At 45.6% G+C, this 23,757-nt stretch overlaps 1 protein-coding gene across 6 annotated transcripts in view; it reads right to left on the bottom strand.

The window, feature by feature from the left end:
- Nucleotides 1-23,757, bottom strand: part of tacc2 (transforming, acidic coiled-coil containing protein 2) — a 280,409-nt gene that overhangs the window by 72,608 nt on the left and 184,044 nt on the right. For all 6 annotated transcript variants that reach the window (XM_071391355.1, XM_071391352.1, XM_071391351.1 and 3 more), the window contains one exon: nt 18,417-19,196. In XM_071391355.1, coding sequence (XP_071247456.1) covers nt 18,417-19,196 — 780 coding nt within the window. The remainder of the gene's footprint in view (nt 1-18,416; nt 19,197-23,757) is intronic.

The raw sequence follows: 23,757 nt of genomic DNA, 5'->3' as shown, positions 1-23,757 counted from the left end.
GCACTAGAAACAGTTGCATAACTGAAAACACGAGCATCCTAAACCTCAAAGCCAGGTTACTAATGGTTGAGAGAGCAGAGCACACTTCTCTGATGTTGGGCAAGGCAACTCTGTCGTGGCTGGAAGAGACTGCTATTGGAAGGCTACTGCTATAGGCTACTGCTATAGGCTACTGCTATAGGCTACTGCTATAGGCTACTGCTATAGCCTATAAGCCAGGGTTCCCCAACTGGTGGCCCGCGTTCTGAATGTGGCCTGAGGTGGTTTTATTTGCCCCCCCCCCCCCTCAAGTTATTATAATGTTTTATTTCATTGTTGGACATAAAAGAGTGTAAAAACACCCGTAAATCAGATCCATTTTATTTTAATTTGGTTCCCATGTAATTCCACACACATAACAGAGAGACATGGATACAAATGTAAACAAGGTTATAAGTGATTCAGTTTTAGTCATATATTATATCTGGTTTGGGGTTATTGGGTAAATTTTCAGTCTACAAACCATCCACTGAAGGAAAACATCGGCCCGTGACTGAATCTAGTAGATGTTGTAAGCGTTCACTACGCCTAAAACATAAACTAGCAATAGTTTCTTGCCTCAGTGGCTACAGTATTACATCGGGATAATCAAGTAGTCGAGAAAATGTCATATTATCTGGCCTCACACACAGAGGTACTGATAACAGTTTCACCTCACAGACCACAGACCTCTCCACACAGACCTCTCACATTGTCCTCTCCACACTTGTCTCCACAGAGCTGTCACATAGAGCTGTCACACAGAGCTGTCACACAGAGCTGTCACACAGAGCTGTCACACAGAGCTGTCACACAGAGCTCTCACACAGAGCTCTCACACAGAGCTCTCACACAGAGCACTCACACAGAGCACTCACACAGAGCTGTCACACAGAGCTGTCACACAGAGCTCTCACACAGAGCTCTCACACAGAGCTCTCACACAGAGCTGTCACACAGAGCTCTCAACTCTGCTTAGGCTAGCTCCCCTGTCACTAAGCCTGGCCCATGTTCTCCTGTGCTCCTGAGATATAAATAACTCTCTCTCCCACACTCTTCTTTTCCTCTCTCAGACACAGCGACATGTTCTATTTCAACACAGTCCCCAGCTCTCTCTCTCTCTCTCTCTCTCTCTCTCTCTCTCTCTCTCTCTCTCTCTCTCTCTCTCTCTCTCTCTCTCTCTCTCTCTCTCTCTCTCTCTCTCTCTCTCTCTCTCTCTCTCTCTCTCTCTCTCTCTCTCTCTCTCTCTCTCTCTCTCTCTCTCTCTCTCTCTCTCTCTCTCTCTCTCTCTCTCTCTCTCTCTCTCTCTCTCTCTCTCTCTCTCTCTCTCTCTCTCTCTCTCTCTCTCTCTCTCTCTCTCTCTCTCTCTCTCTCTCTCTCTCTCTCTCTCTCTCTCTCTCTCTCTCTCTCTCTCTCTCTCTCTCTCTCTCTCTCTCTCTCTCTCTCTCTCTCTCTCTCTGTGCCCTCCTTCTCCTAGCAAAACAGGTCCATCTCATCCTCAAGAAATCATACCATGCCTCTAAACGGTTCCAGTCATCCAATCTAGAGCATTGTTGTTTAAACACGACAGTGTTGGGATGTTTGTTGAAACGTAAATACATTTACAAAACTTCCCGATCATTTTCTCGCCTTTTTAACATAATATTAAATTAATATTAAATACAAATGTCATCAGCGAATACAACATTCCCTGTTAAATGTTTTGTTCACAGAATATAAACACATTGAGAAACATGAACACGTTGAGAAACGTGTGTAATCGTGTTCACTGTTTCCATCAACCAGTAAATACTAAATCACCCCATCAGCATCATACCATGTACAAAATAGGCATGGTAGATAGGCATCTGGCCAATGGGAATATCTTACTTTTATGATTTTTTTTTTAACAATATTGCGGACATGCAGAGATGCAGAGAACGATGTCATTCATATCCGTTGCGTTTATCCTTCCCTTATTTGTTTCTGTGAACCAATGGAACATCTGCAAAACTATGAGCAAACCAGCTGATATATTGATTACATGTATTTGTGAATGAATCCTGCAAACAATCTGATATTTTTTTTTAAATATATATATTTTTTTATGAGGAATAATATTTGATTTCATGCGTATGAAATTATTCGGTGAACTAAACACTACATGACCAAAAGTATGTGGACACCTGCTCGTCAAACATCTCATTCCAAAATCATGGCATTAATATGGAGTTGGTCCCCCCTTTGCTGCTATAACAGCCTCCACTCTTCTGGGAAGGCATTCCCGAGTGGCGGAGCAGTCTAAGGCACTGCATCTCAGTGCTAGAGGTGTCACTACAGTCCCTGGTTCGGATCCAGGCTGTATCACATCCGGCCGTGATTGGGAGTCCCTTTGGGCGACGCACAATTGGCTCAGCGTCATCTGGGTTTGGCCGGTGTAGCCCGTCATTGTAAATAAGAATTTGTTCTAAACTGACTTGACTAGTTAAATAAAAATACATTTTGAAAAGATGCTAGAACATTCCTGTGGGGACTTGCTGCCATTCAACCTCAAGAGCATTAGTGAGGTCGAACACTGATGTAGGGTGATTAGTCCTGGCTCGCAGTCGGCGTTCCAAATCATCCCAAAGGTGTTCGATGGGGTTAAGGTCAGGGCTCTGTGCAGGTCAGTCAAGTTCTTCCACACCGAACTTGACAAAGCATTTCTGTATGGACCTCGCTTTGTGCACGGGGGGGCAATGTCATGCTGAAACAGGAAAGGGCCTTCCCCAAACTGTTGCCACAAAGTTGGAAGCACAGAATCTTCTAGAATGTAATTGTACGCTGTAGTGTTCAGACCTGTATCATTCTGATAGTTTGGATTTGTGTATTTATGTTCTTAGAAAACAATTTACTGTTTTGCAAAAAAAGCCACAGAGTTACAGTATGTGTCTTGTGGACTGTGTTTTGAAAATCGGCAAACATTGTTCACCCAAAAAAATACGCGATTGAGAAAAATTAACCAGGCAACTATAGATACATACAGGTTACATACACATTGTGTACATTTCCACATACCAGTTCATTGTCACAGGGGCAGTGTGGTGTTGAAACACAGTCCATTGCACACTAACACATGCAGTCCATTCACACACACACAATTGTACATGCACGCTGCCGTCCGTGGTCTCATCCTCATTTCCATACAAAACAAAACAACAACAATCTCTCTCTCTCTCTCTCTCTCTCTCTCTCTCTCTCTCTCTCTCTCTCTCTCTCTCTCTCTCTCTCTCTCTCTCTCTCTCTCTCTCTCTCTCTCTCTCTCTCTCTCTCTCTCTCTCTCTCTCTCTCTCTCTCTCTCTCTCTCTCTCTCTCTCTCTCTCTCTCTCTCTCCCTCTCTCCCTCTCTCCCTCTCTCCCTCCCTCCCTCCCTCCCTGGCCTCTAAACCATCCAGAGGCCCATGGGTGCGTTCAAACTCATACATTGTGTGTTTGGATAACGTAAGGATATGGGGCACAAAATCCCTTCTCTGTTTCTCAATACCCAGCATGCACGGAGGAGGTCCACAACAATCACAATATCATCATATTCCAGACATAGTTCCTGTCTTTCCAGACCAGGCGGATCGGACCAGGCAACAGAACTCATGTGCATGGATATCCACACAACCAGAACAAACAAGACAGAGCCTCAGGTCACACAGCCCAGTCCAATCGGAACCCAGAACACCAAACTCGGAACACAGAGCTCGGAACACAGAACTCAGAACCCCAAACTCGTAACACAGAACTCAGGTATCAGAACTCACATGGTCTCTGTGTGCTCCTTGGTTAGACTGGGGGCCTGTCCATCTTCCAGGGACTGCTCAGCTCCCATTCTCCTCCACTGCTAGGTATGCCCCCCTGTTCTCCTGCTCCTGATGCTCCCCCAACACCCTCCACATCCAGCTGTTCCCCCTCCTCCCCTTCCTGGGCCAGAGGGAGAGTGTGTCCGGGACTGTGAGCGTGTAGCAGCCGATGAGATCCGTGTTTTACCTTGCTGCACTGCGGTGGAGGAGAGGAGCGGAGGCTCGCATCCGGAGGAGAGATTTAGGACTGTCCGATTCCTTCTTTCATTCAGTCTACAGCATCCTTGTTTTATCTGTCTCTCTCTTTCTCTGTCCTGTTAATCTCTCACTCCCTCTCCCTCTCTCTCTCCCTCTCCCTCTCTCTCTCCCTCTCCCTCTCCCTCTCTCTCTCCCTCTCCCTCTCTCTCTCTCTCCCAGTCTCGTTGCTTCTCACTCTCTCTGTTGTTATGGTTCCTTTTCTCCCAGCTTCTCCTCTGGTCTCGCTGTCATTCTCCGTCTGCGTATCTGTCTACATCACGGACTGTCTCTGTCTGGCCATGAGATAATAACACCGTAGCGTAGAGTGATGCAGTAAATAGCGTCAGATAAAAAATCCCCAAAAAAACACAAACAAAAAAAATGGATGACAGGAATGAAATTATATTCTCTCTGTCTCGCTGAAGCGCCTGTTTTGGTTGGTAGCTTGAGGATGTCGCTGAGAATGTTGTGTAGCTGCTGCTCTGCCTCCTCCTCCTCCTCCCTCTCTCTGTCTCTCTCTCTCTCTCTCCTCAGCTCCCCCTGTGAGACCAGATGCCTTTAAAAAGGCGAGCAGTTTTTTACTGTATCTTCCTCCAAAGGTGCACGGACAGAGACTAACAGCAGAGACTAACAGCAGAGACTAACAGCAGAGAGTAAACAGTGCTCTCTATCTCAATCTCTTTCTCTTTGCCGCTCTCTCTTTCTTTCTCCCCCTATCTGTCTGTGAATGTGTCATTGTGGGTGTGTGTTTGAGTGTGTGTGTGTGTGAATGTGTTATTGTGGGGGTGTCCCTCCTTTTCACACAATGGAAGCTTCCAGCTCAGCTTCCAGCTCAGCTTCCAGCTCAGCTTCCAGCTCAGTTGCAGCGTGGCTAACCAGAGGTAAAGAATAGAGCCTATGAAAGAGTGTGGGAACGTGTAGCTATTCTACCCCTCCCCTCCCCTTTCCCTCTCTCTCTTTCTGTTTCTGTCGCTCTCTCTACCTCTCCTCCCTCCCTCTCTGCATCTGTTTCCCTCTCTGTCTCTCTCTCTACCTCCTCTCACCCCTCCCTCTCTCTCTCTCTCCCTACCTCCCCTCCCTCCCTCTCTCCCTCTCTGTTTCCCTTTCTTTCTGTTTCTGTCTCTCTCTCTACCTCCTCTCCCCCTCCCTCTCTCCCTCTCTGTTTCCCTCTCTCTCTCTACCTCCCCTCTCTCCCTCTCTCCCTCTCTGTTTCCCTCTCTCTCTCTACCTCCCCTCCCTCCCTCTCTCCCTCTCTGTTTCCCTCTCTCTCTCTACCTCCCCTCCCTCCCTCTCTCCCTCTCTGTTTCCCTTTCTCTCTCTACCTCCTCTCCCCCCTCCCTCTCTCTCTCTACCTCCCCTCCCTCCCTCTCTCCCTCTCTGTTTCCCTGTCTCTCTCTACCTCCCCTCTCTCCCTCTCTGTTTCTAAAATGATAAAAGAACTATCACACTGCAACAGCATTTCTATACGTTTAAACAAAAAGGGCAAAAACATAGAACATTTGCCAAAAGCATCAAATGACATCATTTCCACCTGTTGCGTCGGTTTGTGTCGCCAGAGGTGATGCTCTCTGATTCCTTTCGTTTGGATCCCGAACAGCAACGTACAATCCAAAGGAGACATCACTTTCTTCCCAGGAAAGACAAGTGCATTAAACTTTAGTAGTGCCAACCCTGTCTCAGTCATGTCATCTCTACATTACCGCATAGCCACTCTGCTGGATCCCCAGGGACCAGAGATGCTTTGGTGGAGATCTCATGAACTACCACTCTGTCTCACCGCTACCACTCTGTCTCACCACTACCACTCTGTCTCACCGCTACCACTCTGTCTCACCGCTACCACTCTGTCTCACCGCTACCACTCTGTCTCACCGCTACCACTCTGTCTCACCGCTACCACTCTGTCTCACCGCTACCACTCTGTCTCACCGCTACCACTCTGTCTCACCACTACCACTCTGTCTCACCACTACCACTCTGTCTCACCGCTACCACTCTGTCTCACCGCTACCACTCTGTCTCACCGCTACCACTCTGTCTCACCGCTACCACTCTGTCTCACCACTACCACTCTGTCTCACCGCTACCACTCTGTCTCACCGCTACCACTCTGTCTCACCGCTACCACTCTGTCTCACCGCTACCACTCTGTCTCACCACTACCACTCTGTCTCACCACTACCACTCTGTCTCTGTCTCACCACTACCACTCTGTCTCATCACTACCACTCTGTCTCACCACTACCACTCTGTCTCACCACTACCACTCTGTCTCACCGCTACCACTCTGTCTCACCGCTACCACTCTGTCTCATCACTACCACTCTGTCTCACCGCTACCACTCTGTCTCATCACTACCACTCTGTCTCATCACTACCACTCTGTCTCTGTCTCACCGCTACCACTCTGTCTCACCACTACCACTCTGTCTCACCGCTACCACTCTGTCTCACCACTACCACTCTGTCTCTGTCTCACCACTACCACTCTGTCTCACCGCTACCACTCTGTCTCACCACTACCACTCTGTCTCACCACTACCACACTGTCTCACCACTACCACTCTGTCTCACCACTACCACTCTGTCTCACCGCTACCACTCTGTCTCTGTCTCATCACTACCACTCTGTCTCTGTCTCACCACTACCACACTGTCTCACCACTACCACTCTGTCTCACCACTACCACTCTGTCTCACCACTACCACTCTGTCTCACCACTACCACTCTGTCTCACCACTACCACTCTGTCTCACCACTACCACTCTGTCTCTGTCTCACCACTACTACACTGTCTCACCACTACCACTCTGTCTCTGTCTCACCACTACCACACTGTCTACACCACTACCACTCTGTCTCACCACTACCACTCTGTCTCACCACTACCACTACCACTCTGTCTCTGTCTCACCACTACCACTCTGTCTCACCACTACCACTCTGTCTCACCACTACCACTCTGTCTCACCACTACCACACTGTCTCACCACTACCACTCTGTCTCACCACTACCACTCTGTCTCACCACTACCACTCTGTCTCACCACTACCACTCTGTCTCACCACTACCACTCTGTCTCACCACTACCACTCTGTCTCACCACTAGCACTCTGTCTCTGTCTCACCACTACCACTCTGTCTCACCACTACCACTCTGTCTCTGTCTCACCACTACCACACTGTCTCACCACTACCACTCTGTCTCTGTCTACACCACTACCACTCTGTCTCACCACTACCACTCTGTCTCACCACTACCACTCTGTCTCACCACTACCACTCTGTCTCACCACTACCACTCTGTCTCACCACTACCACTCTGTCTCACCACTACCACTCTGTCTCACCACTACCACTCTGTCTCTGTCTACACCACTACCACTCTGTCTCACCACTACCACTCTGTCTCACCACTACCACTCTGTCTCACCACTACCACTCTGTCTCACCACTACCACTCTGTCTCACCACTACCACTCTGTCTCACCACTAGCACTCTGTCTCTGTCTCACCACTACCACTCTGTCTCACCACTACCACTCTGTCTCACCACTACCACTCTGTCTCACCACTAGCACTCTGTCTCTGTCTCACCACTACCACTCTGTCTGCACCACTACCACTCTGTCTCACCACTAGCACTCTGTCTCTGTCTCACCACTACCACTCTGTCTCACCACTACCACTCTGTCTCACCACTACCACTCTGTCTCACCACTAGCACTCTGTCTCTGTCTCACCACTACCACTCTGTCTCACCACTACCACTCTGTCTCACCACTACCACTCTGTCTCACCAAACCTCAGAGATGATTCAGCCTTTCTATTTGAGTCTTTCTGTAAGAATCATGTTTCCGATCCACCTTTTATTGTGTGTGAGAGAGAGATAGAGAGAGAAAATGGGTCTCTAATGTCTGTGAGTTAGTAAGTTCACCCAACACACACACACACACACACACACACACACACACACACACACACACACACACACACACACACACACACACACACACACACACACACACACACACACACACACACACACACACACACACACACACACACACACAATCACACACACACACACACACACACACACACACAATCACACACACACACACTACCCATTCATTAGATAGAAGCAGTGGAATACTGGGAAAGTAGACAGTCTGAAATATGAGAGGTACTAGTCCATTGTACACTCCTGGGAAAGTAGTGTAGAATGACTGAGACTCCATGGACTTGCAGTGTCTGGAGTTACACCAGGTATCTGACAAGTGTCAGGTCAGGTACTGTTGCTCTACCTGAATAAACAAGGATCCGGTCATACAAATCATTCCACTCATCCCAGTCCAGTACAGTATTATGGTGGGCAAAACATGTTGTACTAGAAGTGTTCCTATACACACAACGAGATATGGTTCAAATATGGAGAATTGGAAAATCATACGCACATTAATTAACACACGTTACACATATTTATACAACGGGTGGGTCTAATCCGGAATGCTGATTGGTTAAAACCGCATTCCAGCCGGTGCCTATTCCACAAGTTACCACCGGCTAAATCTATGATGTTAAAACGCCTCTTTACTCTGTTCCATCTGACTGAACAATCCACTGGCTCATCAGTGGTGGAAAACGTACTCAATTGTCATACTTGAGAAAATGTAAAGATACCTTAATAGAAAATGACACAAGTTATTGTGAAAGTCACCCAGTAATATAATACTTGAATAAAAGTCTAAAAGTATCAAAATTAAAGGAAATTGCTAAAAATGTACTTAAATATCAAAAGTAAAATGATAAACCATTTCAAATTCCTTTTATTAATCAAAGCGTACGGCACAATTTGTATTCTTTTTGGGGGGACGGAGAGCCAGGGGCACACTCCAACACTCAGACATAATTCACAAACTAGGCATTTGTGTTTAGTGAGTCTGTCAGATCAGAGGCAGTAGGGATGACCAGGGATGTTCTCTTGATAAGTGTGTGAATTAGACCATTTTCCTGTCAAAATGTAACGAGTACTTTTGGATGTCAGAGAAAATGTATGGAGTAAAAAGTACATTATTTTCTTTAGGAATGTAGTGAAGTAAAAGTTGTCAAAAATATAAATAGTAATGTGAAGTACAGATACCCCCAAAAAACTACTTAAGTAGTACTTTAAAGTATTTTTACTTAGGTACTTTACACCACTGACATTTTATATACTATATCTCAACAATAAAAGCATCTATATATTATCCTACATTTAGTTTAGACTAGCAATTGGTTTTCAACAGCGGAGATTTGTACAAACATTGCTGTCTTTCTGTCCGACATTTGTAACATTGTCTCAATATTGAAATTCAATCTCCAGCTTGTCCCATAGAAATGAAGGAGGCGGGACGAGACAGACAGGCAGCTTTTCTCAGCCAATTGAAATCATGAATCAGCATCATTTTTTATGGATATCTATAAAGAAATGTCAATAGAAAATAGGAAATGCAGCTGGTTTGCTGTCATTTCAGCTTCAGTTTTGAAGCAATTGTGTTAGCTGTGTAGTTGTGTTAGCTGTGTAGTTGTGTTAGCTGTGTAGTTGTGTTAGCTGTGTAGTTTTGTTAGTTGTGTAGTTGTGTTAGCTGTGTAGTTGTGTTAGCTGTGTAGTTGTGTTAGCTGTGTAGTTGGCTAGCTGTGTAGTTGTGTTAGCTGTGTAGTTGTGTTAGCTGTGTAGTTGTGTTAGCTGTGTAGTTGTGTTCGCTGTGTAGTTGCGTTGTTAGTTGTGTAGTTGTGTTAGCTGTGTAGTTGTGTTAGCTGTGTAGTTGTGTTAGCTGTGTAGTTGTGTTAGTTGTGTAGTTGTGTTAGCTGTGTAGTTGGCTAGCTGTGTAGTTGGCTAGCTGTGTAGTTGGCTAGTTGTGTAGTTGGCTAGCTGTGTAGTTGTGTTAGCTGTGTAGTTGTGTTAGTTGTGTAGTTGGCTAGCTGTGTAGTTGGCTAGCTCCTCTGAACGGTGTCCAGTGGTCCTGTATAGCTCAGTTGGTAGAGCATGACTCTTGCACCACCAGGGTTATGGGTTCGATTCCTGGGACGACCCATGTGTAAAATCAATACACGCAATTCGCATTAGATAAAACTCATCTGCTAAATGGCATATCTTAGAGCAAATTTTCTATGCCAGGTGAAATCACACTTCATTAGCTCATTGTTTTGGATGTATCACAAAAAAACCCATTGCTGTTATTCTGGCTGCGCTGTTTGACATGACTGTGTTAGCTGAAGTTGGTTAGCTAGCACGCAAGGAATACGAACGCTGCCAGCCATCGTGACAACGGAACATTTAGGCTGAACGACTGAGTCGCGTCCATAGATACAGAACAAAAAGACTGAACGACTGGGTCGCGTCCATAGATACAGAACAAAAAGACTGAACGACTGGGTCGCGTCCATAGATACAGAACAAAAAGACTGAACGACTGGGTCGCGTCCATAGATACAGAACAAAAAGACTGAACGACTGGGTCGCGTCCATAGATACAGAACAAAAAGACTGAACGACTGGGTCGCGTCCATAGATACAGAACAAAAAGACTGAACGACTGGGTCGCGTCCATAGATACAGAACAAAAATACTGAACGACTGGGTCGCGTCCATAGATACAGAACAAAAAGACTGAACGACTGGGTCGCGTCCATAGATACAGAACAAAAAGACTGAACGACTGGGTCACGTCTCTGGCAACCGAACCGATAGAAGGAACGACCAGCCGGCTTGGGTAGCAACTCTAGATTTTTTTGTCGGGACTATATCTTGTGGAAGGATGAAATAGTATAAAGAAATTAATCAAAATAACATTTTGAATGAAAATATGTCAATCATTATGTAAAATATGTTGGTAACCCGTTATATAAAAGTGATAATGCCCTCAAAGCCGGTGTTTGTATATTTGTATAAATTGGCACGGTTTACCGGCCCAATACGAAACAACACCCGTGCCGATATATCCTACAAACACCGGTTTCTCAGGAATTGTCACTTTTAAGTATTCACACAGACGTTCAATAGCAATGATCCTGATGGGATTGTTGCCTGTCAGTCAACAGTCCAAATCCCAATAGTCTAGTAGTCAATACCAGGAACTCAATCAACTGGAGAGGACCCCCGTTTTACAGTAATGAAGCGAAACAGGCTACTGAAGGAAGACATCAATAGACACAAAAGCAGTCTGAAGTAAAGCATTAAGATAATAGGTGTGTGAATGAGCTGGTCAGTTTCCATTACAGGTCTTCATCAAAGTCCATATAGACTTAGCTTTTAAACACCGAGATATAATGTTGGAATGATTTAAAATGCTTCACACTGCATGAGGACCACACACACAGACACAGACACAGACACACGCACACGCACACGCACACGCACACGCACACACAGACACAGACACAGACACAGACACACACACAGACACAGACACAGACACAGACACAGACACAGACACAGACACAGACACACAGGCACAGGCACAGGCACAGGCACAGGCACAGGCACAGGCACAGGCACACGCACACGCACACGCACACGCACACGCACACACACACACAGACAGTAGCAGCAACATCAGCCCATGCACTTCTGCTAAGCCCTCAGCAGCTGAGAAAGTATTTCATTGGCAGGTTTTTATTTTTGTGAAAGATTCATAACCTTGGTCTGCGTGGTGCATGTGGGTCGCCAGATGTTCCCGAGTGGCGCAGCGGTCTAAGGCACTGCAGCTCGGCGCTAGAGGCATCACTGCAGTCCCCTGGTTCAAATCTAGACTGCATTACATCCGGCAGTGATTGGGAGTCCCATAGGGCGGCACGCAATTGGCCCAGCGTCGTCCGGGTTTGGCCGGGGGTAGGCCGTCATTGTAAATAAGAATGTTGTTCTGAACTGACTTGCCTAGTTAAATAAAGGTTAAATAAATTAAAAAATATGTAAATGTGTTAACAGCAGATGAAGAGGGTTGATTCAAAGGCCCGTACTTAAACCATGGCCAGGTTGGAGGAAGACCGCCTACAGGGTTTCATGGAGGCACAGTCCTATAAGATCTCCCCTCGCTGAGGAGTGAAACCTTTTCTTAGATAAAGAGTTCAGAAATGTGAATATCCCACTAAATCCTCTCAACAGTAAGAGAGCTAAAAGGAGAGAGAGAGCTGCGGCTTTTTTCAGCCTCGTCTATTCATCTCTCAGAAGGGCTGATGGGCATACAGCCCTTCTGTTCAGCCTTGTCTCTGGCAGTCTGTCTGTCTGTCTGTCTGTCTGGAGGAGCCTAGAACCTGCTTCTCCCTGTTTATATCCCAGAAGACCCTCTCACAGGGTTGCTGTCCTGGGGCTATGTACACACAACGGTCAACTTAGAATTACATTTGTTCTTTTATTTCGGTTCTTACTGTATTGTTCAGTATTTTGTAGTAAATCGTCCGACACGTGATTTTCACAACACATTCATCTAAATATTTCTCTCATCGCCCGAGTGGTAGTTTTAATCAAAGTATTATTTAGTCTCTCTAGTACTCCATTGGTCTCAGAGTTTATACCCTCCAACAACTGTACATCTACAGTTAACCCTTTGACTAAGCTTAGCCCTACTCAGTGGTCTTGTGGTTAGAGTGACTGCCCTGAGATCGGAAGGGTTGGGAATTCAATCCCAAACACTGTTAAAATGGGACAGCTGCTTCTCTGCTTGGCACTCAGCATTAAGGAGATGGATTGGGGGTAAGGACCTGTGATAGACTAGCTGTCTCACTACAGAAACAGGAGATAGACTAGTGTCCTGTCCAGGGGGTGTCCCGTACGTCAAGCTGTCTCTCTACAGAAACAGGAGATAGACTAGTGTCCTGTCCAGGGGGTGTCCCGTACGTCAAGCTGTCTCAATACAGAAACAGGAGATAGACTAGTGTCCTGTCCAGGGGGTGTCCTGTACATCAATCTGTCTCACTACAGAAACAGGAGATAGACTAGTGTCCTGTCCAGGGGGTGTCCTGTACATCAAGCTGTCTCACTACAGAAACAGGAGATAGACTAGTGTCCTGTCCAGGGGGTGTCCTGTATGTCAAGCTGTCTCACTACAGAAACAGGAGATAGACTAGTGTCCTGTCCAGGGGGTGTCCTGTATGTCAAGCTGTCTCACTACAGAAACAGGAGATAGACTAATTACTTACTAATCCTACTGCTCAAAATAAAGCAAAACCTTTAGTAGATTTCACCATGCCATACCTCTTTATCTCCCTAGACTCTGGGACCCTGCCATACCTCTTTATCTCCCTAGACTCAGTCACCATGCCATACCTCTTTATCTCCCTAGACTCAGTCACCATGCCATACCTCTTTATCTCCCTAGACTGTCACCATACCATACCTCTTTATCTCCCTAGACTCTATCACTGATATGTGTTTCTCTCCCAAGTCACTGTGTCTCTTCAATTACCATAATTATAGATATGATCCTCCCCATTCACAACCAATTGCAGGGCTACTCCTTCCACCTCTCTTCCACAGCCAATAGCAGGGCTCCTTGTTGCTACCCTCTTGGCTCTGCTTCCCTCTCTGCTTCTATTCTATTTACACATCATCATAAATAATAGCTACCGCCGCTGCACCACTCTTCACAAGCCTGCAGTAGCACTAGCACTAGCCCAGCCTCCCTGGGCACTGTTTTCACTGGGAGAAAGAGGTTATTATGAATGTATGTATGCCAAGTTCATGCAGCTCTGCCCCCAGGATACAACTAAAGAAAACATCTAGAACTATATTCTGTAAGATCTCTAAGATGTAAGACTCTTCTCTAAAACACTGGGCTAGGTATATATATACAGTGGGGAGAACAAGTATTTGATACACTGCCGATTTTGCAGGTTTTCCTACTTACAAAGCATGTAGAGGTCTGTAATTATTATCATAGGTACACTTCAACTGTGAGAGACGGAATCTAAAACAAAAATCCAGAAAATCACATTGTATGATTTTTAAGTAATTAATTTGCATTTTATTGCATGACATAAGTATTTGATACATCAGAAAAGCAGAACTTAATATTTGGTACAGAAACCTTTGTTTGCAATTACAGAGATCATACGTTTCCTGTAGTTCTTGACTAGGTTTGCACACACTGCAGCAGGGATTTTGGCCCACTCCTCCCTACAGATCTTCTCTAGATCCTTCAGGTTTCGGGGCTGTCGCTGGGCAATACGGACTTTCAGCTCCCTCCAAAGATTTTCTATTGGGTTCAGGTCTGGAGACTGGCTAGGCCACTCCAGGACCTTGAGATGCTTCTTACGGAGCCACTCCTTAGTTGCCATGGCTGTGTGCTTCGTGTCGTTGTCATGCTGGAAGACCCAGCCACGACCCATCTTCAATGCTCTTACTGAGGGAAGGAGGTTGTTGGCCAAGATCTCGCGATACATGGCCCCATCCATCCTCCCCTCAATACGGTGCAGTCGTCCTGTCCCCTTTGCAGAAAAGCATCCCCAAAGAATGATGTTTCCACCTCCATGCTTCACGGTTGGGATGGTGTTCTTGGGGTTGTACTCATACTTCTTCTTCCTCCAAACACGGCGAGTGGAGTTAGACCAAAAAGCTCTATTTTTGTCTCATCAGACCACATGACCTTCTCCCATTCCTCCTCTGGATCATCCAGATGGTCATTGGCAAACTTCAGACAGGCCTGGACATGCACTGGCTTAAGCAGGGGGACCTTGCGTGCGCTGCAGGATTTTAATCCATGACGGCGTAGTGTGTTACTAATGGTTTTCTTTGAGACTGTGGTCCCAGCTCTCTTCAGGTCATTGACCAGGTCCTGCCGTGTAGTTCTGGGCTGATCCCTCACCTTTCTCATGATCATTGATGCCCCACGAGGTGAAATCTTGCATGGAGCCCCAGACCGAGGGTGATTGACCGTCATCTTGAACTTCTTCCATTTTCTAATAATTGCGCCAACAGTTGTTTCCTTCTCACCAAGCTGCTTGCCTATTGTCCTGTAGCCCATCCCAGCCTTGTGCAGGTCTACAATTTTATCCCTGATGTCCTTACACAGCTCTCTGGTCTTGGCCATTGTGGAGAGGTTGGAATCTGTTTGATTGTGTGTGGACAGGTGTCTTTTATACAGGTAACGAGTTCAAACAGGTGCAGTTAATACAGGTAATGAGTGGAGAACAGGAGGGCTTCTTAAAGAAAAACTAACAGGTCTGTGAGAGCCGGAATTCTTACTGGTTGGTAGGTGATCAAATACTTATGTCATGCAATAAAATGCAAATTAATTATTTAAAAATCATACAATGTGATTTTCTGGATTTTAGATTCCGTCTCTCACAGTTGAAGTGTACCTATGATAAAAATTACAGACCTCTACATGCTTTGTAAGTAGGAAAACCTGCAAAATCGGCAGTGTATCAAATACTTGTTCTCCCCACTGTATATATATGTATGTGGTTTTCATAGATGTATGAATGCCAAACAGGATGTAGTAGTACTACAATTACAGGTAGGCTTACAGTATGCTACATGACATATGCAAAAAAAAATGTATATAATTGAAAGCCACAATATGTAACTTTTTCGGGCGACCTGACCCAAATTCACATAGAAATCTGAGTTATAGATCTGTCATTCTCATTGACAGCCAGTCTGAGAAGAGGTAGATCTGTTCTATGTGCTCTATTTCTATGCTTCCCATTCTTAAGTTTAGTTTTTTTGTGTCTTCAAATTGTGGCTTAAAACAGTTGAAACACAAAAAATATACTGAACAAAAATATAAACGCAACATGCAACAATTTCACTGATTTTACTGAGTTACAGTTGATATGAGGAAATTTGTCAATTGAAATAAATTAATTAGGCCCTAATCTATGGATTTCACATGACTGGGAATACAGATGTGCATCTGATGCTCCAGATTCTTTAAGAAAATTGGCCATCACATGGTATTTTTGTCATTGTAAATAAGAATTGGTTCTTAACTGACTTTTTTGTTTTTTAAAGGTATTTTTTGTGTTCAAATTGCCATAGATAAAATGCAATTATGCCTGCCCATACCATATCCCCACCACCACCATTGGGGACTCTGTTCACAACGTTGACATCAGCAAACCGCTCACCCACACGACGCCGTACATGTGGTCTGCGGTTGTGAGATCGGTTGGACGTGCTGCAGAATTCTCTAAAACAACGTTGGAGGCGGCTTATGGTAGAGAAAGGAACATTCAAATCTCTGGCAACAGCTCTGGTGGACCTTCCTGCAGTCAGCATGCCAATGGCATGCTCCCTCAAAACTTGAGACATCTGTGTTATTGTGTTGTGTGACAAAATTGCACATTTTAGTGGCCTTTTTTGTCCTCAGCACAAGGTGCACCTGTGTAATGATCATTAATCAGCCTCTTGATATGACACACATGTCAGGTGGATGGATCTTGGCAAAGGAGAAATGCTCACTAAAAGGGATGAAAACAAATGTTTGCACAACATTTGAGAGAAATAAGCTTTTTGTGTGTATGGGGAAAAACATTTATACATTTATTTTCAGCTCATCATTTTTTTTACATTTATATTTTTGTTCAGTGTATTTTTTGTTCAGTGTGTTGTTCATTTCACAGCGGTTTAAATGGTACAATGATTCTCTACACATAAACTGAAACAGAATTTTAACAACCAGGAAATGGTGGAGCGATTTATGCATACCGTAGTACATCTTTAATATATAGTAGTGGATGAGATGGACTGATGAGGTAAACTACATGACCAAATGTATGTGGACACCTGCTCGTTAAACATCTCATTCCCAAATCATGGGCATTAATATAACAGCCTCCACTCTTCTGAGAAGGATTTTTATGCGCTTCAGCACTTGGCGGTTCCGTTCTGTGAGCCTGTGTGGTCTACCACTTCGCGGCTAAGCCGTTGTTGCTCTTAGACGTTTCCACTTCACAATAACAGCACTTACAGTTCACCAGGGCAGAAATGTGATGAACTGCCTTTTTGGGAAAGGTGGCATCCTAGGACGGTGCCACGTTGAAAGTCACTAAGCTCTTCAGTACGGGTCATTCGCCTGCCAATGTTTGTCTATGGAGATTGCATGGCTGTGTGCTCCATTTTATACACCTGTCAGCAACGGGTGTGGCTGAAATAGCCGAATCCACTAATTTGAAGGGGTGTCCACATACTTTTGTATATATAGTGTATGTCTTAGCTGGGATTGTCTATGCACACTGCACCATAGAAATAGAATGACTTTACTTCCTGTTTGGCCCCTATAGGTACACTCGCAATGACTGCCAGTCCACCCATGATGCCATCATCAATTTGAAGGGGGAAACCCAATCTATGGATTGTGTTTCTATGTTATGCACCACCTAACTGCGTAGCGCAGACAGCAGGGTGCAGAGACAGGCTGTGAATACTCTGACAGTGTTGATATGACATCATTGGGTCATACCTGCCCTCTGCTGGTGGAATATGGAAGTGCATGGTGGAAAAACACGATTACAAGGCATTATGTACTTATCAAGTCAAGTCAACTCACACACACACACCCACTTGCATCCACGTGGGGGCCTAAAAATGTATTTCCATTCAAAATACAATTTGCCCTAACCTCTAACCTTAAACCTTACCCTAGCTCTTACCCTAACCCTTTACACTAGCCCTTACCCTTTACCCTATCCCTTACCCTAACCCTTTACCCTAGCCCTTACCCTAACCCTTTACACTAGCCCTTACCCTAACAATTTACCCTAACCCTTTACCCTAGCCCTTACCCTTTACACTAGCCCTTACCCTTTACCCTATCCCTTACCCTAACCCTTTACACTAGCCCTTACCCTAACAATTTAACCTAACCCTTTACCCTAGCACTTACCCTTTACACTAGCCCTTACCCTAACAATTTACCCTAACCCTTTACCCTAGCCCTTACCCTTTACACTAGCCCTTACCCTTTACCCTATCCCTTACCCTAACCCTTTACCCTAGCCCTTACCCTAACCCTTTACCCTAGCCCTTACCCTTTAACCTAGCCCTTACCCTAACCCTTTACCCTAGCCCTTACCCTTTAACCTAGCCCTTACCCTAACCCTTTACCCTAGCCCTTACCCTTTACACTAGCCCTTACCCTTTACCCTATCCCTTTGAAGAATCTCAAAATATAAATTATATTTTGATTTGTTCAACACTTTGATGGTTACTACTTGATTCCATATGTGTTATTTCATAGTTTTGATGCCGTCACTATTATTTTTCAAAATAAAGAAAAAACCCTGGAATAAGTAGGTGTGTCCAAACGTTTGACTGGTACTGTAGACGCGTATGACACTGGTCCAATATAGCAACATAGAGGTAACCATACCTGGGTGTAGGGTCACAGGGGTCGCAGGGTGCAGGGGTGGAGATGGTGTCCTCTTCACGGGGTGGAGGTTGAGGTAGGAAGACTGGGGGTTCTGCTGAGACTTCTGTCGGGGGTTCAGAGAATGTGGTGTCCCGACTCTCAGAGGGGGGAGGTACAGGTAGAGGCGGGACAGCCGGGGCTGCTGCAAGGGCTGCAGGTGGGGAAGAAGCCTGGGCTGCAGGTGGGGAAGAAGCCTGGGCTGCAGGTGGGGAAGAAGCCTGGGCTGCAGGTGGGGAAGAAGCCTGGGCTGCAGGTGGGGAAGAAGCCTGGGCTGCAGGTGGGGAAGAAGCCTGGGCTGCAGGTGGGGAAGAAGCCTGGGCTGCAGGTGGGGAAGAAGCCTGGGCTGCAGGTGGGGAAGAAGCCTGGGCTTCTGCTGGAGCCTGGGGGGATGCAGGAAGTGGTCTGTCGGGCTCAGTCAACTGGAGCTCTGGGGGCGGCCTCTCTTGCGGAGTGGGAGGAGGGGTGGGAAAATCTTCCTGAAGGTAGGTAGGGAGGGCAGGAGGGTACTGGAAAACTTGTCCAGGAGATGTGGGAGGAGGAGGGGAGGAGGTGACAGGGGGAGGAGGTGGGGAGGAGGTGACAGGGGGAGGTGGTGGGGAGGAGGTGACAGGGGGAGGTGGTGGGGAGGAGGTGACAGGGGGAGGTGGTGGGGAGGAGGTGACAGGGGGAGGAGGTGGGGAGGAGGTGAAAGAAGGAGCCTTACTCCTCTCCTCAGTCTGCTCAGCCTCTGTCAGGGAGGACCTGGACAGAACAGGAGGGAGACAACTGGATTAACAACCTACACACACAAACATACACATAATTGTTGGCTGTTTGGTGTGGTATAGTGTGGTATGGTGTGGTGTGGTATAGTGTGACATGGTATAGTGTGGTATGGTATGGTATAGTGTGGTATGTTAGAGCGTGGTGTGGTGTGGTACAGTGTGGTATGGTACGGTATGGTGTGGTATGGTATAGAGTGGTTTGGTGTGGTATGGTATAGTGTGGTGTGGTGTGGTGTGGTATGGTATAGTATGGTGTGGTATGGTATAGTGTGGTATGGTGTGGTATGGTATGGTGTGGTATAGTGTGGTGTGGTGTGGTATGGTATAGTGTGGTGTGGTATGGTGTGGTGTGGTATGGTATGGTGTGGTATGGTATAGTGTGGTGTGGTATGGTGTGGTAGAGCGTGGTGTGGTATGGTATGGTGTGTTATAGTGTGGTGTGGTGTGGTATGGTGTGGTATGGTGTGGTATGGTATAGTGTGGTGTGGTATGGTGTGGTATGGTATAGTGTGGTATGGTGTGGTATGGTAGAGCGTGGTGTGGTATGGTATGGTGTGGTGTGGTGTGGTATGGTATAGTTTGGTATGGTACGGTATGGTATAGAGTGGTGTGGTGTGGTGTGGTATAGTGTGGTATGGTATAGAGTGGTATGGTGTGGTGTGGTGTGGTATGGTATGGTGTGGTGTGGTATAGTGTGGTATGGTGTGGTATGGTATGGTTTAGTGTGGTATGGTGTGGTGTGGTGTGGTGTGGTATAGTGTGGTATGGTATAGAGTGGTATGGTGTGGTATAGAGTGGTATGGTGTGGTGTGGTGTGGTGTGGTGTGGTATGGTATAGTGTGGTGTGGTATGGTGTGGTATGGTATAGTGTGGTATGGTGTGGTATGGTAGAGCGTGGTGTGGTATGGTATGGTGTGGTGTGGTATAGTGTGGTATGGTACGGTATGGTGTGGTATGGTATAGAGTGGTATGGTGTGGTGTGGTGTGGTATGGTATGGTGTGGTATAGTGTGGTATGGTATAGAGTGGTATGGTGTGGTATAGTGTGGTATGGTATTGTGTGGTATGGTATAGTGTGGTATGGTGTGGTATGGTATAGTGTGGTATGGTATAGTTTGGTATAGTGTGGTGTGGTATGGTATAGTGTGATGTGGTGTTGTATAGTGTGGTATGGTATAGAGTGGTATGGTGTGGTATAGTGTGGTATGGTATTGTGTGGTATGGTATAGTTTGGTATAGTGTGGTATAGTGTGGTGTGGTATGGTATAGTGTGATGTGGTGTTGTATAGTGTGGTGTGGTATGGTATAGTGTGATGTGGTGTTGTATAGTGTGGTATGGTGTGGTATGGTGTGGTATGGTATAGTGTGGTATGGTAAAGTGTGGTATGGTAGGGTGTGGTATAGTATGGTATAGTGTGGTATGGTATAGTGTGGTATGGTATAGTTTGGTATAGTGTGGTATAGTGTGGTGTGGTATGGTATAGTGTGATGTGGTGTTGTATAGTGTGGTGTGGTATGGTATAGTGTGATGTGGTGTTGTATAGTGTGGTATGGTGTGGTATGGTGTGGTATGGTATAGTGTGGTATGGTAAAGTGTGGTATGGTAGGGTGTGGTATAGTGTGGTATAGTGTGGTATAGTGTGGTGTGGTAAAGTGTGGTATGGTGTAGTGTGGTATGGTAAAGTGTGGTATGGTAAAGTGTGGTATGGTAAAGTGTGGTATGGTAAAGTGTGGTATGGTGTGGTATGGTATGGTAAAGTGTGGTATGGTGTAGTGTGGTATGGTAAAGTGTGGTATGGTAAAGTGTGGTATGGTAAAGTGTGGTATGGTGTGGTATGGTATGGTAAAGTGTGGTATGGTGTAGTGTGGTATGGTAAAGTGTGGTATGGTAAAGTGTGGTATGGTAAAGTGTGGTATGGTGCAGTGTGGTATGGTAAAGTGTGGTATAGTGTGGTATGGTATAGTGTGGTATGGTATAGTGTGGTATGGTGTGGTATAGTTTGGTATAGTGTGGTATGGTATAGTGTGGTATGGTATGGTATGGTATAGCGTGGTATGGTATGGTGTGGTATGGTGTGGTTTGGTATAGTGTGGTATGGTGTGGTTTGGTATAGTGTGGTATGGTATAGTGTGGTATGGTGTGGTATAGTGTGGTATGGTGTGGTATGGTATAGCGTGGTATGGTATGGTGTGGTATGGTGTGGTTTAGTATAGTGTGGTTTGATATGGTATAGTGTGGTATGGTATTTTATGGTATGGTATGGTATAGTATGGTATGGTATGGTATAGCGTGGTATGGTATGGTGTGGTATGGTATAGTGTGGTTTGATATGGTATAGTGTGGTATGGTGTGGTATAGTGTGGTATGGTATTTTATGGTATGGTATGGTATGGTATAGTATGGTATGGTATAGTGTGGTATGGTGTGGTGTGGTATGGTATGGTATAGCGTGGTATGGTATAGTGTGGTATGGTGTGGTTTGGTATAGTGTGGTTTGATATGGTATAGTGTGGTATGGTGTGGTATAGTGTGGTATGGTATTTTATGGTATGGTATGGTATAGTATGGTATGGTATAGTGTGGTATGGTATAGTGTGGTATGGTGTGGTGTGGTATGGTATGGTATGGTATGGTATGGTATAGCGTGGTATGGTATGGTGTGGTATGGTATGGTATGGTATAGTATGGTATGGTATGGTATAGTATGTTATGGTATAGTGTGGTATGGTGTGGTGTGGTATGGTATGGTATAGCGTGGTATGGTATAGTGTGGTATGGTGTGGTATAGTGTGGTATGGTATTTTATGGTATGGTATAGTATGGTGTGGTATGGTTTTGTATGCTGTGGTATAGTGTGGTTTGGTATAGTGTGGTTTGGTATGGTATTTTATGGTATGGTATAGTATGGTGTGGTATGGTTTTGTATGTTGTGGTATAGTGTGGTTTGGTATAGTGTGGTTTGGTATAGTGTGGTTTGGTATGGTAGCCTAGTGTTTTGAGCGTTTGGCCAGTAACCGAAAGGATGCTGGATCGGATCTCAGAGCCGAAAAGGTTAAAATCTGTCATTCGTCCCCTGAACAAGGCAGTTAACCCACTGTTCCCCGGTAGGCCATTATTGTAAATAAGAATTTGTTCTTAACTGACTTGCCCAGTTAAATAAAGATACAACCATACACATGAACAGCCAGACTGGAAACTCGTGTCCGACCACAACTTGACAAACCAACAGTCTCAGTCTGAATACAAACCCCCCAAAAAACCAAAAGGTTCCATCCAGCCAGTAGACAAAGTAACCTGTTTATAGTGCTCGTGTCCAGGCTCTAGCCTGTCAACAGTGGATACCAGCGGGTGAAGTGTGTTAGTTTGGCCCAGATCTAGCCATCAGCCCTTCAGACTTCCCGTTTTATCAGAAGGACTAAACTTCAGCTCTAATCTGACAGGCAGCTGTTGTGGTTCTCATCGGGCTGGAGGCCAGGGGCCGGGGGTAAATGTCTGACTCCTGTTAGTTAAGAATCTATAAATAGTAATAGACCAATTCTCTAGTCAGATAGACAGTCTCTCTCTCATTCTCCCACACCAACACTATATCATAGTCAGATAGACTAGTTTTTTTGTTAAATCTTTCCAATGTGTCAAGAAATTTACTTGTTTTTCTCATGATCTGGTATGGCCTAACTGTGTTGCTGTCCTGGGACGCTGTGGGGTCTCTCTCTCTCTCTCTCTCTCTCTCTCTCTCGCTCTCTCTCTCTCTCCTACACACAAACAATCTCTCACACACATTCTCACGCTCTTTCTTAGCAACTGTCTGCACAGGACAGGCCTGCAAGAGATAGCTCTATCTCTGTCTCTCTCAGTGTTTATCTCTCTTTCTCTGCAACTGTTAGCACGTAGCATAGATCTGTGGGATCCCTCTCTATTTCTCCCCAACTGTTAGCACGTAGCATAGATCTGTGGGATCCCTCTCTATTTCTCCCCAACTGTTAGCACGTAGCATAGATCTGTGGGATCCCTCTCTCTCTTTCTCTCCAACAGTTAGCACATAGCATAGATCTGTGGGATCCCTCTCTCTCTTTCTCTCCAACTGTTAGCACGTAGCATAGATCTGTGGGATCCCTCTCTCTCTTTCTCTCCAACTGTTAGCACGTAGCATAGATCTGTGGGATCCCTCTCTATTTCTCCCCAACTGTTAGCACGTAGCATAGATCTGTGGGATCCCTCTCTCTCTTTCTCTCCAACTGTTAGCACATAGCATAGATCTGTGGGATCCCTCTCTCTCTTTCTCTCCAACTGTTAGCACATAGCATAGATCTGTGGGATCCCTTTCTCTCTCTTTTCTTGTCTCTCTCCCTCAGACTGAAAACAGAGTGTCCGTTGTGTTTCTCCTTCCTTCCTCGTACAGAGACGTAATAATAGATCATGAGGGACTATAGGAAGCTTGCTTCTGAAAGGGGCAGGGCTACAGTTAACAGCTAACAACATTTCTCTCTCTAGGAAACTTCCATGCAGGATTAAAACAAACCAACGTGTATTTATAAAAC

This window comes from Salvelinus alpinus, chromosome 3, assembly GCF_045679555.1.
Source record: "Salvelinus alpinus chromosome 3, SLU_Salpinus.1, whole genome shotgun sequence".
In the NCBI taxonomy this organism is placed as follows: domain Eukaryota; kingdom Metazoa; phylum Chordata; class Actinopteri; order Salmoniformes; family Salmonidae; genus Salvelinus; species Salvelinus alpinus.
Note: the sequence above shows the minus strand (reverse complement) of the source record. Positions and strands in the feature narration are given on the sequence as shown.